This window comes from Cebidichthys violaceus, unplaced genomic scaffold, assembly GCF_023349555.1.
Source record: "Cebidichthys violaceus isolate CVI_PGR_0920_01 unplaced genomic scaffold, fCebVio1.0.p SCAF_14, whole genome shotgun sequence".
Lineage (NCBI taxonomy): Eukaryota > Metazoa > Chordata > Actinopteri > Perciformes > Stichaeidae > Cebidichthys > Cebidichthys violaceus.
This window is the reverse complement of record NW_027176307.1, coordinates 9,368,455-9,385,299: the sequence shown is the minus strand read 5'-3', so window position 1 is coordinate 9,385,299 and position 16,845 is coordinate 9,368,455. Positions and strand designations below refer to the sequence as shown.

General features: G+C 42.3%; 1 protein-coding gene across 1 annotated transcript in view; it reads left to right on the top strand.

Annotated features, from left to right (window-relative positions):
- The window catches only part of tnfrsf21 (tumor necrosis factor receptor superfamily, member 21), a 43,733-nt gene extending 26,888 nt beyond the window's left edge, over positions 1-16,845 (top strand). Inside the window, exons 4-6 of the mRNA XM_068708743.1 lie at positions 2,747-3,012; positions 11,940-12,267; positions 14,720-16,845. Of these exons, the coding sequence (XP_068564844.1) occupies positions 2,747-3,012; positions 11,940-12,267; positions 14,720-14,949 (824 nt within the window). The 3' untranslated portion in view covers positions 14,950-16,845. The remainder of the gene's footprint in view (positions 1-2,746; positions 3,013-11,939; positions 12,268-14,719) is intronic.

Here is a 16,845-nt window from a genome sequence, read left to right as displayed (position 1 = left end):
AAAGCAAAAAGCTCATTGTAATCATTTAAGCCAACGTTTCACATTTACATTTTGTATTTATTATATATATATATATATATATATATATATATATATATAATATATATATTCTTTTTTTTACTGATTAATGGTAATTAATTTGCTCACATTGCACATTGATAAGTAGTGTTTTGATGTTGGATGTTACAGTGATCAGATCCGTCATAACAAAAGTAAAACATTTTTCCCATTTTTAGATGGTTGTGTACTATGACCAAAATCTCTAAACATAACCCCTGTATCATGATAAGTATCAGATTGCCAGATTTTTTCAAGTGCCGAATGCAGTCTTCCCTGGTGCCCACGTTCTATTATTTCTTCACGTATCCTTAACTGGTATGAGCACCAGATAATTAACAGCAAGTGTCGACAGGTCCAGTATTTGTTTGTGACTGCTCCTGCACTGAACAATCCCGGTTACACAACAAAAAACACCTGTGAGTCCATGTGAGCTCTGTCTAAATGCCCTGCTTTTCCTTAGAAAACCATGGTGTGTGCTTGAATTAACCAAATATGAAATCAAACAACAACAAAAAAGAAACATGCTAATGATACTAATTCTAATAAGTTTCAAATTTGATTGATTCTCCGCTGTGATCGACCCAACTTGACGTGTTTGCTGTAATCACAAAAGCTTCAGACCGGCATTGGCTTAACAGCTTGTCTGTCTCCAAGATTAATGACTCTGTGTATTTCCTACTTCCAACTACACAGCAGGTGTGTGTCTACATACTAAAGTAAGAGACTGCCTCAGCTGATCCAGGGGGATCAAAGACTAATGACGTGCTGTCTGTTGCATATCAGTGTGTGGAAAGCTGAGGTGTTGGTTCAGAGGGGGATCTGTTGCACTGAGTGGATTCTTTGAGCTCCTCGAGTGCTGCTGGTCTCATGACTTAGTTGGAAACCCTGAAGAGGATTGACTTGCTCTTCTGGACAGAATTCACCTGTGTTTCTCTTTGAAGAGGCATTTACCTTCATTGTATCTCGTTAAACAAGACCACCATCATGCCAAATTTCCACTGCATGGTTTGGATCGATACGACTCTACTTGCTTTTGTTACCAGGTCATTTCGTCGATTTTGTTTTCCCCTGCAGACAGTACCCCCCTTAATTGTAGGTGGGATTCTTAGCTGATCATCATAGCGACGCTACCTGAAACTGCAGTGACATCATCTTCGACGTGACACACGTAACACGCAAACGCAGTGTGTTCTCACGCCGGATCCTGTTATCGGCAATCAAACAGAGGAACGCCTGTAGATGCCTGAAGCCTACTGTGCTACTTGACCAGGCCATGGTTTTGTGGGCTGCCATTTTTTAAAGTTTGGGTCGAGTGAATAAAACAAATTGCAGCTGCTATTGACTGTAGCTTGGCTATTGAAAAATGGCAAGTTGGTGTAGGATGTCCCAATCACTCGGTGGTGTGCAGTGTTTTCACTCCACCTTCTAGTATCTCCTCAGCTGGCTTGGAACCTCTACTCAGGTGATACCAAAAACAGTACCAGGTAGCCTACTTACCACAATTTTTGCTAACGTCGAGTCGAGCCGCTCCGTACGGTGCATGAGAGTCCACGGACATGCTAGCAGCTCTCTGAGGCTGTACTTAAGCACAGCAGTGCTTTGAACTAAACATGCTCACGCTGACAATGCTAACATGCTTATAATTGGCAGCAAAGCACAGCTGAGGCTGATGGGATGTCAATAGTTGAGCAGGCATTTGGTCAGAAAGCAAAGTTTAGTATGACTTATTAAAAAGATGAGTACAAGTGCGATAAGATATACTTTATTGCAGTGGCGGGCCATATATTTTATACCTGGGCCTTCAGTGCTGTCCTACAATGCAACATTTATCAAGTGAAATAAAATGTTACATGAAGCTCAACACCTATGAGGGCTACAACTACACTAACTGCAGAGTGCAGATACATGAATACGCGCATGACGGGATGCTTCGTCATTAGCGGACAATGCATATAGTCAAATAAATCCAGCAAAACTGTAGCACTAAAACACGCATTCCGCCACACACTAAAGACCACAGGACTAAAGAGATGACACACTAGTTGCACAAGCTGAGAAAGTGTAATTCCAGACACACTCTCATTCACACACCTTATAGAAGTTCAGTATAATTGACAGAAAGAGAACAATGGTGTATTGTGTGGCGCATAGCATGAGGGCTCCATTAGTTAGAAATGAGGCAATTGTTTGCTGTTGCATCCTGTTAGTTAGCACAGCTTACAGCTACATTCTTCAATTAAGAGGAAATCCAGCAATCATCTGAGTCTCATTTTTTTATACTGAATAGTGGTTCAACAAATGATCACAAGCCTTTCTTCTTTCACCCTTAAAGGGCTGGTTTATTATTCTAATGGGGGGTTTTGTGAGGTTTTTTTAATCATTCTGTAATTTCCCAGTGTTCCTTATGTATTCAAATCCCAACATTTTGGTTGAAGTAGGTCTGTTTTAGCATCAAATAAAATTTTCCCAAGCCCGTCTGAAAACTTTTCCCCACGTGACCCGACGTAGGTTTACGCATGCTACATATACAGTATATCCATCCTTATAATCAATGTACCGGCAAGGAAACTAAGCAATTTCTTTTGCTAAAGGCTGAGTGGGCGTTTCCATTTGAAAAGCCTGGAAAAGAACCCAAATGTAGTCAACCTTTAAGCTTGCGTTCTCTAACTTTTCTTTCTCTGCTCAGGGGTGGATATCCTGAAGCTGGTGGCGGCCCAGGTGGGCACCCAGTGGATAGACATCTATCAGTCGCTGGCCAATGCCACTGAGAGGGAGGTGGCCGCCTTCTCAAACGGCTACTCGTCGGATCACGAGCGGGCGTACGCCGCGCTGCAGCACTGGACCATCCGGGATGGCGACGCCAACCTGGCCAAGCTGATCAATGCCCTGCACAGACAGCGCCGCATCGACGTGGTGGAGAAGATCCGCTGTGTCATGGAGGACAACCCACAGGTAGGCCGGATGGATGTGTGGGCAAGACTGTTTTGAGCCAGGTTGTATTCAGAAGTGTGGCAGGGAAATATCTTTGACCTCTCCCTGTGTACACATCTTTTCCATCTTCAGCTTCGTCAACATTGCTGGCACAAGCTGTAGTACACGCTGTTCTTTGCATCTCCCTCCAACTGAAATCTAATCTATGAGGAAAGCTGCGTGTCCCGCTGGAGCCAGTCCCTGTGGTTTAGCTGCATTCCTCACTTTAAAGCAACGGCTCACTTTGGGAGAATGATTTGATGTTGAAGCAGTGATTACACTAAGTGTTGCAGCCGCTCTCTGCAAAAACTACAGAGTAATGGAAAATGCGTGTTGGGATGAGTGAGATAGTGAAGGAGGAAGTGGTGTGACTTTATGTCTGTTTATTTAAGGACAGAAGGGACAGCCCAATGGGACATTTGAATCAGTTTCTTTCTGTTATTAGTCCGTTTATTGAGATATACTACATTTCTCGTGAACATGTGTACTGTTAGTTAGCCAAACACACCATCCATAACACTCTGGGCACTGAGCAGCAGACGTGGGTCAGCGACTGCCCTCTCATGTGTTATCACTAGCGGCCCCTACCGTTAAGAGTAGTGAGTGAGGAGTCAGCAAGCAGTCAGTGTCAGTTTCAAACGGGCAATAACAAAGGTGTTTTGAGAAAGTGTGAGTCGCCGCAACCATGAGAGGTCCTAGAGCATGCAGACATAACTGGCCACCCAAAATATTATACAGTTTGAATGCGAGATTAGCCGTAGACAGACACATAGTTGCACACATTCACTCACAGACACACAGAGACACACGCAACTGATAATAAAATAAAAATATGAAGCAATTTAATCCAGCAATCTTCAATTTCTTTCTAGCAACAAGGTAACGAAGATAGCGCACATAAGACCTCTCCATAAGTCAGTTTATGCAGAAGTTAATATGGAAGTTAGTATGTCACAGTTCTTTGCAATGACACACATAAAACTGGCCTTAGCTCTAGTCTCATTCTATTGCTATTATCCAAACTAAAAGTAAAGGTTGATTACTTTGGTTGATCGGTGATAGTGGTTGACCACACAAACCACAAATGTTTATTCTTGTCCAGTTCAACAAACTGAACAAGCTAGACTTGGCTCCTCTATTAATTGCCTCTACAGGGGATGAGCTAGTTTCACAAACACAAATCACAAACACAAATTTTCTTCCTCTGAAACCTGCACACACGTGTTGACATGATGCAGCCTGGTGCATGCGTGTAGCAGGATGACTGCTATTGATTAAACAACTTACATGTCCAACCTCAGTCCTGGGTCGTCTGGTATCAGCCTCGTACTGTAATCTCCTCAGAACACACACACACACACAAACAAAAAGCCATAAACAAAGGGGATACACCGAATCCTTCACCACCATTTACTTACTTCTTGCTCTCTATTAACTTTCCAGTGATTCATATCTTGGTGCCCTTGACTGCACTGTCCACGGTCAGCGATGCACAGTCACAGCCTTGTTTTGAAAAAACTCCAGCCGTCTCAGTGCCTCAGCTCTTTAGTCATCCGTTGTAATTTGTCCTTTCATCGCAGCTTAATAATGAGCAGATCATCTCCGGCGATATTTTTCTCTCTTTGGATAAGATAGCAGAAAATGAAAATGTTTGGCGAGGGTGATTACGGAGAATTCACTGTGTTGAAAAGGGCCCACAGGAAGTTGGAGCAGCGCTGTTGGAACAATATTCATACTTAATTAACTCGATTTAAGATGGACAGAAACACAGTATGGCCAATAGTATGTGGACACCCCATGTGTCTCACACAAGACGGTGTGTCTCACACAAGACGGTGTGTCTTGTGCGGTTTGGGGCTGTTTTTAATGGTTTGTGTTTGTCACAATGCCCACATGCACCAAGCCAACTCCATTAAGAAAATGTTTTTCCCAGTTTGTCGTTGAAAACCTTAAACCTCAACCGACATCCAACACCTTTGGAATGAGCTAGAACACTGACTGAGAGCCGGGCCTCATCACCCAACATCGGCTTCCAAAATCTGATTTGAAAAGCCTTCCCAGAAGAGCGAGGTCTGTTATAGCGTAAATTACTGCCCATGGTTTTGGAATGACCCATTGAACTATTACAGTACATGTGGACGTAATGTTCAGGTGACCACTTACCATGTAGTGTGTGTTCTTATTTTTTTATTTGCCTAATTTAACAGAAGGCAAACTGAAAATATCTAATAAATGACAAGTACTGATGGCAGTACCGACTGTGCAGGAGGTTTTTTGGCATGACTGAATGAGGATACTGATTCCCCAGATCAGCCAATCAGGAAGTAGTCTGTGAACCAGTTCCCAAACACAGACATATTAACTTAGAGAAACAAACCGTCACAAAGGGAGAGAACAAGCAAGACCCCGTTGTTGGTGTTTGTTCATCCAAGTATGAAACACACAGTAACTTCAGCTAGAGAAAGACGACTTTTGGGTGTGAAGTCTTTCTAATTACGTCTTTTCACAGTCTCATACATTCTTGACATGCAACTTTATCTTTTAAATTGACAAACCACATATGTGTACATCATGACACAATTCAAAGGGGATTGAAAAGTGATTTACTAGCGTAAAATTATTTTTTCTGAAATGGTCCACAAGAATTTCCCTATTAGGAATATGGAAATGGCAGCAAGTACTCAGGGACTGCTACAACTGCTCTGACCGATCTGGACCTGGTACCTAATTCCATCCTTGGTAGCATCATTTCACAGAGTAGAAAAAAAAAAAAAACATTCACTGTATCGATGGTATTCCCATTGGAACAACTGAGTGTCAGCTGGTTGATGGATGTTTCTATTTTTATCTCTGCTGCTGCAGACCACAGAGCGATAGATGTGATTCCCTTTCTATTCACTCTCACGTCTGTTCCCCTCTCACTGGGAACTATGAGGCATCTGCTAGGGAAGTCAATTTGCAAAGCAGACAGATCAAAAATAAAACCTTGAGTATGTGCAAAATGTTTACCCAGTATAGCACTGCTATCTTGCGTAGTGTATGTGACTAGAAGACTCATTTTACACTTGGAAAGCAACCAAATTAATTCTGAATAGTTGACAGGAAGTTGACATTTTAGATTATAATCTACTTCTTGTCAAGTAAAAACAATACACGCTTTATTCATGTGATAAATATATGTTTAAAAGCTGCCTGCTTGCTTTTCTAGTGTGATCAGTATGTACAAATAAGTGATTAAAGAGCAGCCATGCTGTTTCACTTCGATAAGTGTTCTGAGTGTGGCTAATGAATGCATCATGTTAGAGACTGCAGCAGACCGAGCTGTCCGGGGGGAGGAGTGAAAAACAATGAATCATCAAAGGGAAAACATGGTAATTGTTCAGTCTTTTCGGTTTATTATAACATAAAGTCAAAATTGTTTGTGTAAGTCTTTCAAAATATCAGAAAAAATAAAAAAAATAATAGAAATAATTAGAAATAATAGACCACCACAAGACCAGCTATAGAAAATATCATATTTGCTGTTGAAGCAAATGGCTCAATGCTGCCTTCATGATCCTTCTCACTACCATTATTTCAATACATCAGTCAAGGCATTGGATTATTATGAGAATGTATAAAATGTATAGTCGTGATTTTTTTTGGTGTTTCTCGTCAAACCCCAAGTTCAGCACAGCTGGAAGTGGGGAGTGACCTGGCAGCAACCTCCAGGTCTGAGAAGCGAAGAAATGAAGCCTTAAACCTGCATTCGTTATAATGTCCAGCAGGGGGCGACCCCCATTGTTTGGGAAAAAGAAGTGTGATTGTATAGAAGTCTATGAGAAAATGACTCTACTTCTCTCTTGATTTATTACCTCAGTAAACATTGTAAACATGAGTTTATGGTCTCAATCTCTAGTTTCAAGTCTTCTTCAAAACAGCATGATGTTCATTTAGTAGATTATGGTCCATTTAGAGTCAAACAGACCATAAAGCAGGGTATGCTTTAGGGCGGGGCTACAAAAACCAAGATGGCGACGTCCAAAAACCAAGATGATGACAGCAAAAAACCAAGATGGCGATGACCAAGTGAAGTGACACGAGACAGTGGAGTTAGGAAGTGAGTTTGGTTTTCAATGAGTGGATTATTCACAGGACACACGGATACAAACAAGCAGGAAGTGATGAACCTCCTTCTCCTCTTTCTAAGTCTTTCTCTGAGAAGGGAATTCACAAGAAAATACAACACTCAGGAGTCATTATCCCTTCCTGCCACAATGATGCACAATCAAGTGCAATTTCTTCCATAATTGGGTGTTTATGACTCAGTTCCTATTAGATGCCTTTCAGTCCCTTCCATAAACAGCCCCATAAGAGGATGAAACAAAACCACATCCATTACTTTCTGGAGAAACGGACAAACAAAAATTCCCAGAAACTGCATTGATTCTTTTAAAAGTAATTCAGAGAGATTATCTGCACGTATTTGTGAGTTTATCCGTTTGAAGATGTACATAAAATGTCATAGATGAATTAGTGGTAAAGGCTGCATGTACTGTGACATCATAGATTCTCTAAAAGTGGGGTTGATGCTGTGTGCCTGTTGGGACAAGTTCCTGACTTAGCTACAGTACATCTTAGTTAATAGCTCATCTGTTTAGAATAATTACAGCTGAGTGAGATACTTTTTTTTTTATCTCATTAATCAACACATCTCTAGTGTGTGTGTGTGTGTGTGTGTGTGTGTGTGTGTGTGTGTGTGTGTGTGTGCGCGCGTGTGTGTCTGTCCCCTGTGCCCTTCACTCTGCAGCACTCTGCCAACAGTGAGGCTGGCTGGCTCAGTCTGTATGTATGTGTGTGTGTGTGTGTGTGTACATATGAGTGTTGGGCTGTATGCCGTGTTTGTGTGTGTGTGTGTGTGTGTGTGTGTGTGTGTGTGTGTGTGTGTGTGTGTGTGTGTGTGCGTTTAAGTCCCTGTCCCCAGCAGGGCATTGTGTTGTGCTGACATGAGCAGTCAGCAACTCAGCCTGATCTTTTTTTCTCTCTCTCTCTCACACACACACACACACACACACACACACACACACACGGCAGCCTGGGAGCTTTCTGGAACAGCGGTGCCGTTCTTCCTCGCAGTGACCCCTCAGTGCTCCAGCTCCGTTCTCGGTAGCTCGGCACGGAGCCGCTCGAGGCTGCCAGCGTGAGGAAACCAGATTCCTTGCGGTGTGAGAGGCCCTCAGACTGAGTGGCAGACGTATGCAGAGAGCTCTACCTGGGTGGGCAGAGGGGGGAGCGGGTCAGAGCTTTTCATAATGTTTGTCACTGGTGGTGTGATCTGTTGTATGGTAATGACTGCATCGCACATGTATATGGGAAGGCGTGCAAGTAGCAGGACTTTAAGGACGCGTTTTAGGCTTCTTGCATGTCATTGCACACCACGTTGTTTCCGTGAATCTGCCGCAGTTGGGTTTTGGCAACAAAACCACCAGTTTGGGAAAAAACATCATGGTTGGACTAAAAGTATGCATGTAAAGTAAGATAAGCAAAAAACAATGTGGCATCACTAACTTCAAGATAACTCAGGAACACGTTGGGACCGCTCTCCTGGTTGAAAGTCCTGTGTTTGCTTTATCTAATCCACCATATGTTGTCTTTTTCACTTTGGCTCTGAGCGTAGCATTTTCCCGCTCATGTGTTTACATTGCAGTCAGTATAGACTACGTGACATGTATGCCGCAGTTATTGCACGCTAAATGACTTACAAATTGTTGTGTTATTTGCACGCCAATTGGTGAGCGACACAAATCTTATTGTAAAGCTTCAGGAAAACAACAAACCAAAAAAAAACCTTCTATCTAGGGTTTCCGTATAACCCAGTACCAAGTAGTATACAATCTCCTCCTGACATTTTGTGTGTGAATCACCACAATTGTCATTGACCGACTACCACATAAGCTACAACCCATACAGCCGGGATAGACTGCTGGCAAACGGCTCTGTAAACTGCCAGTAGCTGGTGTGTCCACCAGGGGGCAACTCCTCTGGTTGTATAGAAGTCTATGAGAAAATGACTCTACTTCTCTCTTGATTTATTACCTCAATAAACATTGTAAACATGAGTTTATGGTCTCAATCTCTAGTTTCAAGTCTTCTTCAATACAGCATGATGTTCATTTAGTAAATTATGGTCCATTTAGAGTCAAACAGACCATAAAGCAGGGTATGCTTTAGGGCGGGGCTTACTGTGATTGACAGGTTGCTGCCGCTACCAGAGTCATACACGGTGTTTCTACTCCAAACATGGGGAAAAAACAACATGGCGACATTATTCCAAGATTGCGAACTCAAGGCTTCAAAATGGCAGTCCACAATGCCAGTCTATGGTTAAACTGGTCTTGTTGGGTGAATGCATTAGGTGCACAACAGCACCTGATCCAACAGTAGTAGCAATAGTATGGTCAGCTCGGCTATAGTTTCTAGAAATTCAAGAGAAACTGGAGTTACACAGGGCAGATGAATATTCTACACTGGATGAATGTGAAATGTGTCACTAGAAAGCTGCAAGCACACGCAGTCAACGTTTCCTGGGATTATTATTACCCTTTCCCATTTTTCTAATCATCTGTGGCTAGAAACTAAAAGACAGAATTTTTTTTTTTTAAACTTATTTTTTCCCATAATCAACCAAATAAAGTAACCAAATAGGTACATTTTGAGAAAAATTAAAGTAAATTTCACTACTTTTAGAGCCAAATCTGCAAAGAACCAGCAATAAATTTAGATCTGTGCCACAAAGTTGAATATCAGGTTGTATAATTTGGCCTGCTATTATGTTCCAGTTACATGTGCTGACGTGTGAAAGTCTGCGTGTCTTTTGTCACGGTCTGGGTACGTGTCTATGTATGTATGTATGCACGCCTTTGTAAGCTGGACACAGCTTGTTTGTTCCATCAGAATCATGTAAATTGTGTCACGCTGCAGCCCGGTGACCCAGACATTATGGAATAAAGAAAGAAAAAACACCGGAGAAAGAGAACTGGTGTTTCTATGTCACGTCCCGCTGGAGCTAATTCATCAGGCCTGATGTTGATCCATCATAACAGATTGAATCCTCCACAGCATGAAGATGGATTTATCATCATGAGGAAAGAATATTTACATTTCCAGTGTTTGCAGCGAATGAAATGACCTCTCTGCTGCAACCTTTAGGCCAGACCGAGGGAACCGAGACGTGCTCTCATGATCTCATCCGCAAACAAGTCGCTACTGGTTCAGACCACAGGTTCATTACCACACCAAAGAGAGAGAGAGAGAGAGAGAGAGAGAGAGAGAGAGAGAGAGAGAGAGAGAGAGAGAGAGAGAGAGAGAGAGAGCGGGGGGAGAGGAGGGGTTGCAACAATAGAGGAAGGAGAGAGAAAAAGAGAGGCTGACGAAGCGATAGGGAGGGAAACTCAAAATGGGACAAAGGGAGAGAAGAAAGAGGGGGACGAAAAGATGAGGGAGGAAGAATAATGATGAAGGAGAAAGAAAGAAAGAAAGAAAGAAAGAAACAGTGATTAAATTGAAGGGGTAAAGAAAGGTTTGACTACAAAGAAAGTCTGCACTTTAACAAATTAATACAAAATTCAAAAGAGCATTCATGATGTTTGTAAATTGAATATATTATTATTCCGTCATTAAAATGGCATTACATTTGGTACAGAGTGCATTATGACTTGTTTTGAATTCGAAACTCAAAGTTTAGGGACTTGGGGCCTGCCTCTGGAGATGTCTATCTTGACTTGGGACTTGTCTTTGGACTTGACTTGACTTGGAACTTGACTTGAGATTAGCTTGTCTTGATTTGGGACTTGGGACTTGACTTGGGACTTGACTTGGGACTTAACTTGGGACTTGACTTGGGACTTGACTTGGGACTTGACTTGAGATTAGCTTGTCTTGATTTGGGACTTGTCTTTGGACTTGCCTGTCTTAACTTGGGACTTGCCTGTCTTGACTGGGGACTTGCCCAGCATAGCATTTCCATTTCTTAACTGTGGCAGACATTTTGGCAAGCAACACGTGTTTTTAAATGCTTCAGGTTTCAGACACTGTTAGCATATCAAGTGACCTGTAGTGTTTTTGGAGAGTCGCTCGCACACACGTGAGTATCAGCAGTTTCTTTACATCTTCACACTCGTTCAGGCATCTTGCACTCATAGAAAACAATGTTACAGCACTTCAAACATGGACGTGTAGATTCTGACTGCTCTCATGTGGTCACACCGGGTGTTGTTGCTAAAAGAAAACCATTTTTTGCATTTCGTCAGCAAGGTCACCAATGTAACAATAAGTTCACACAGACTATTCAAAAGATGTATTTGTACCATCCATTGACTTGGGACCACATGGCTTCAACATAAGTGGATGGTGAGGCAAAGCTAACAAGCTACTGTAGCATCCTCCTTCTTCTCCGTCAGTTCAGTCAAAGGTCAGCGCTGTAACGCAGTTTGCTATTGGCCAGGCAGACAAATCCACTGTTCAGATTGACTACATCTGAATTGATTTAGCCTTTGCTTTGTGTTTTAAAATGCTGATAGTGTGTATAATTATCTTGATAACTGGTATAAACCTCGGGGTGAGAGTTCTGACTGCAAAAGATAGGCGATACATTTAGAAGAGGAAGAAAGAAAAAACAGAGGCATCTTTTTTTTTAAAAGATGACGACATCCTCATTAATTAAAAGAATGAGGATGGAGAGAAAGAAAGAGGAAAAGGGAGTTGAGAATGAGAGCGATGAAGAAATGAAGAGATACAGGACAAGGATGTGGAATTATGCCCAGTGGGCAGGAAACACCAGTCTGTGTATCTGTGTGTTTGATCACACGCTCATGTTTTTCTCCTCCTATCCTCACTCTCCACTCCTCCCATGTTTCTGTTTCTATTTTCAGTTTGACATCAACCAGCTGATGACCTCAGTGAATGTAAGCCAAAGCCTCAGTCCCATCCACAAGCCGCTCGAGTCTCCCAGCAGCGTTGGCAGCGGCAGCAACAGTGGCGGTAGCGTCGGCGGGGTCAGCGGGGCCAGCGGGGCCAGCGGGGCCAGCGGGGCCAGCGGGGCCAGCGGGGCCAGCGGGGCCAGCGGCATGGGTGTGGAGCAGTCGCCGCTGGACCGCACCAAGGGCTTCTTCCCCGACGAATCGGAGCCCCTGCTCCGCTGTGACTCCACCTCCAGCAAGGATTCCGCCCTCAGCAGGAACGGCTCCTTCATTACCAAAGGTGAGAGAGTTATCCGTGAAACCGTGGCAGTGCCCAGAAACCAGGGCGACTCTTTTGGTATGACTGTACTGTTAGCATAGTTTAAAAAGTACACCTTTATCAACCATGACTGCAATTATAACTGAGATTGTATCATTCGTGAAGTGCCTTCCACCTTACATCAAAATCGCCATCAATGAAGAGGAATGGAGAGTCTTGTTTGAGACTCATCAGGCTTTAAACTGACTCCAATGTACACCCTACCGCCTCACTATTAGACTAGTACTAGTCAGATCAACTGACGTAGTGTAAAGGATGTGAATGTCCGAGCATCGAGGTTGGATGGGTCAAACAAACTGTGTCTCATTTAAAACCAAAAAGGTAATGTTGACTTATTTTACCGTACTTTTGTTACGTCACGTCCATACTTTACTAACACCAGTTACGCAACGCACTTACTTATTTCAACCCGAACCACGATGTAAGTAAACCTAAAAACTAAGTACCTACGTTAGAAGTTTATCTTTTAAAAGACGTTGTATTCATGCAACGAGTGGAAACGGTACGTTTTCTGTGATCACGGAAGTTTAATTTGAAAAGACACCATGACACGTCTAAAAGTGATGCTAAAGGGTATCTAGAGCGCCATGAATTGAAGCGTGAGGCCAAGCGTCGATATTCGATGAGTTGTCAGTGGGATTGTGTTGCTAGCAGATTCTTCCCACTTTAAGAAAGTGTTTCTATGATAGAATACTATCTATCTGACTCCAGTTTTGCTGTGTGGTGAAAACATACTAATTTATGAATAGGCACTATAGAAGCACACAACTTGAAATAGTGAAGATTGTGACACAGGGCCCTTCTTCATGAAAGGGCCCCTGGTGTTCAGGAGCAGCTTGCTTTGTTTGTTATGCCACAGTCTACACAGTACAATAGAAATGATTTTAAGATTTCAAATGTTTCATGCTGAGGCAAGTCTGTGTTTCATGTCTGACGGAGAAGATGATACAGGAACAGTTTCATTGTGTCTCTGTTACATCTTCTCTGAGTGAAGACTGATAGTGTTGCTTCTATTTTCACATCAACCTCTTGCTTAATGGAGCTTAGCATTTCCATTTCTTAACTGTGGCAGACATTTTGGCAGGCAACAAGAGTGTTTTTAAATGCTTCAGGTGTCAGACACTGTTAGCATATCAAGTGACCTGTAGTGTTTTTGGAGGCTCGCTCCCACATGTCCCACATTTCTTTAAGGCATTTTTGGTAGCAGAGACATATGATTGTTCTCAGAGGAGAGACTGTGGTTTGTTAGCAGTGGGCTGTGTGAGAATCTTTACATCTTCACACTCGTTCAGGCGTCTTGCACTCATAGAAAACAATGTGACAGCGGTTCAAACATGGACGTGCAGATGCTGACTGCCCTCATGTGGTCACTCCGGGTGTTGTTGCTAAATGAAAACCATTTTTTGCATTTCCTCATGTCTCATATTGTATTAGCAATAAGGCTGTATTTTAATTATGTGATAAAAGAAAACTGTAATCTGTAGCCACAATTTATGGGATGTTTATACAAATTTCAATATGCCAGGGTGTTTTACTTTAAAGATCCCTATAGATTTGATAGATGTGTGACTGGGATTTATCGGGGACGATGTTTGTATTACTAATATTATAATTGTTTGTTATTGACTTCTATTAGTCCTTGCCAACTGCTAACATTCATGATGAACTTTGTACACAGGCCTTCAAAGCTCACATTTGTTACATATCATTAAGTTGCATTTTGGCCCACTTGAAGGAAAAATTCACTCTCCTCTGTTTTAGTTTTTAACTAACTCTTCAGATTAATATCTGGCTCTTTTGCAGCTAAATTCTCCACAATGCTCAGCAACTAGTAAGTTGATGATTGTCTGCTGCTTGGTGCTTGGAAGGTAGTGCACAGTGGGTTTATTTGAGCTTTTTTGATGAAAACAACTGCCTGTTGCATCTGAAAACAGTGACAAACTAGAAAAGAGCGGTAGAGCACAGATCTGTGTGTCTGCAACGACCACTGCTGTAAAGTCTGATTGAATGAATGAATGCAAGTCAGTCCGCTTTCAAAAGTATAAATCACTGCTATCACGAAACGTCCTTGAGCATACAGTCATAAATGAGCACAAATGATGTTAGGCTGATGGGTTTTAGGCTATTACGCGAGGACAGACAGACCCACACATGCATGCACACACAGCCGAAAACATAATCTCCTTGCGGAGATAATGAGAGCTGTGAGACTGAACCAAAACAGTAAAACCAAAACAATGAGCTCTAAGATGCTAAAATGCTTTGTAGAGCTGAGGTAGACAACAGAATTGAGCGTGGGTTTATCACCACAAGTGAACCCCTTTCTAGTGTTATGATTCATTGTTAATATGAATATATTGATTAGAATAGCTTTAATCCCAATAACCGTTCACCCTCTCCGTTTCCCCTCCAGAGAAGAAAGACACCGTGCTTCGGCAGGTGCGTCTGGACCCGTGCGACCTGCAGCCCATCTTTGACGACATGCTGCACATCCTGAACCTGGAGGAGCTGCACGTCATCGAGGAGATCCCGGCCGCCGAAGACCGGCTGGACCAGCTGTTTGAGATTGCGGGGGTCAAGAGTCAGGAGGCCAGCCAGACACTGCTGGACTCGGTCTACAGCCACCTCCCTGACCTGTTATAGTGCAAGGAAAGACGAAATGAGAATCGGCACAGGAGTAAAACAAGGAGTGTCTCTGTGGGAGGGATGACTCAGATGTGATGGAGTCTGACGTTTCACATTGTCACATAATTTGAGCTAGGTGTTGTAGATGAGGTGGTGATCTAGTTCCCCAAATCTTTACTGGTACTTTACTCCTCTTTATCCTCCTCTTCAGTTGTCTTGTGTGTACACAAAACAAAAAATGAATTTAATTTAACATGGTGGTTATTGCTAAATGACTGCAATGAAGGAAACTACACACAGACAATGGTAAATAAGCTATAACTCTAAATGACACTGGTATTATTCTTCGGGTTTTTAAGGGTTTAGGAATCTTGTAAACCACATTCACAGATATTTTGCCCAGGTATGATTTGGAGGAGCTGGTCCCTTTTCTCAGCCCCTCATTTTATTTTATTTTTCACCTCGTCTAGTTGCCTGTACCTGGAGCAAAATCATCTGTGGGTCATTTTAGCTGGTAACCTACCAGACCAGCAGGGGGCAGTGTCAGATTAGAGGGCTGACCTGCTGCTCTGGAATCAAAGCCATATTTTAAAAAAAAATACTGGATTAAACATCAAAGTAATCGAATGCTACATTAGTCTAGTAATATTCACCTAATATTATGATTTATGGCTTTGCCTTTGAACTTTATGTTTTTGGACAAAAGGGTCCAAAACTATCAATGAACTGAACAGGAAGGGAGCAGCGTTTACCGCCACTGCCTTTGCTTCTCTGGAACCAAAGCCATATATCTAAAAACGGTTTAGATACGTCGCTTTGGAAGCTCTGTCGCTGTTGGACTCAAGGACAGTATAGAATAAATACTTCTACCAGTACGCACATCCAGATCTCTGCTAGCTAGCCCCCTTTGCCTCAACAAGTGTAGCAAGTGTTGATAAAGTGTTCTTGATACATTTCGGAGCTTCATGTATGGCTGAGTGTTTCAGTGCTTTTTTTTCATGCGGTGATATGTTGCTACATGCTCTATGTAGTGGATATTAAAATCTAACAATGATGCACTAATTCTATTTTCTAGAGGAGAGGCTGACTATATTTTTCCTTCATTTTCACAGTCTTTTATTCTGAAATGCCGTTGACTAACATTTTAATTTTGTCATGTTTTCTACATTTAGTATGATTACGTTATTGTAGCACCTCTTTGTTATCATTTTGACTTCATTGTATCTGGTGTTTTCGCTGGCATTCAGATGTATTTCCCCTCCTCCCCTCGCTTGGCTTGATGATGATGACCTGGCCAGGATGTAAGTTATGCATTACTCCATACTTGAAGTCTACTTGTGTTACTTGATTGAAATGAGGTAGAAATAATGTGCTCTTTCAGTTCCTTCGAAGTTCCAAGTTCTTAAAATAATAATAAAACTGAAAAGCACCACCAAAAAAACTCATCGCTGTTTGGAGAGGATTTTGCAGGCGCCATGAGAGCAGCAAATGATGGACTCTGTTTTCACCAAGCCAGTTACTATTGAAGCTCCCGTGGTGCTAGTTGTGAACTCTCACCGGTTGGCCTGTCGCAGGGGGTCTTAACCCCGGACTGACTATTTCAAGTATTCCAGACAGAGCGAAGGAGAATGAAGGTTGTGTTGCTGTGGATTGTGGGATGTTGACAGTGATGATGGTGATGTTGGGGATGAGAATGTGTGAGCTTGCTCTCCACGACGCTGTGGAGACTCAAACTGCAGGGTGTGAGCTTTTTTTTTCTCCTTATCTTCTAAGGAAGTCTGACAGCATGAAGGTGAGGTGTGAAACGCACATGTGGCTCGAGTGGATGATTTCATTAATGTGTGTAATCAGTATGTTTACTACTATGTAACCTCTTAAATTCAACCAATTAAAGCTCAAAGCATTTTGTCATAA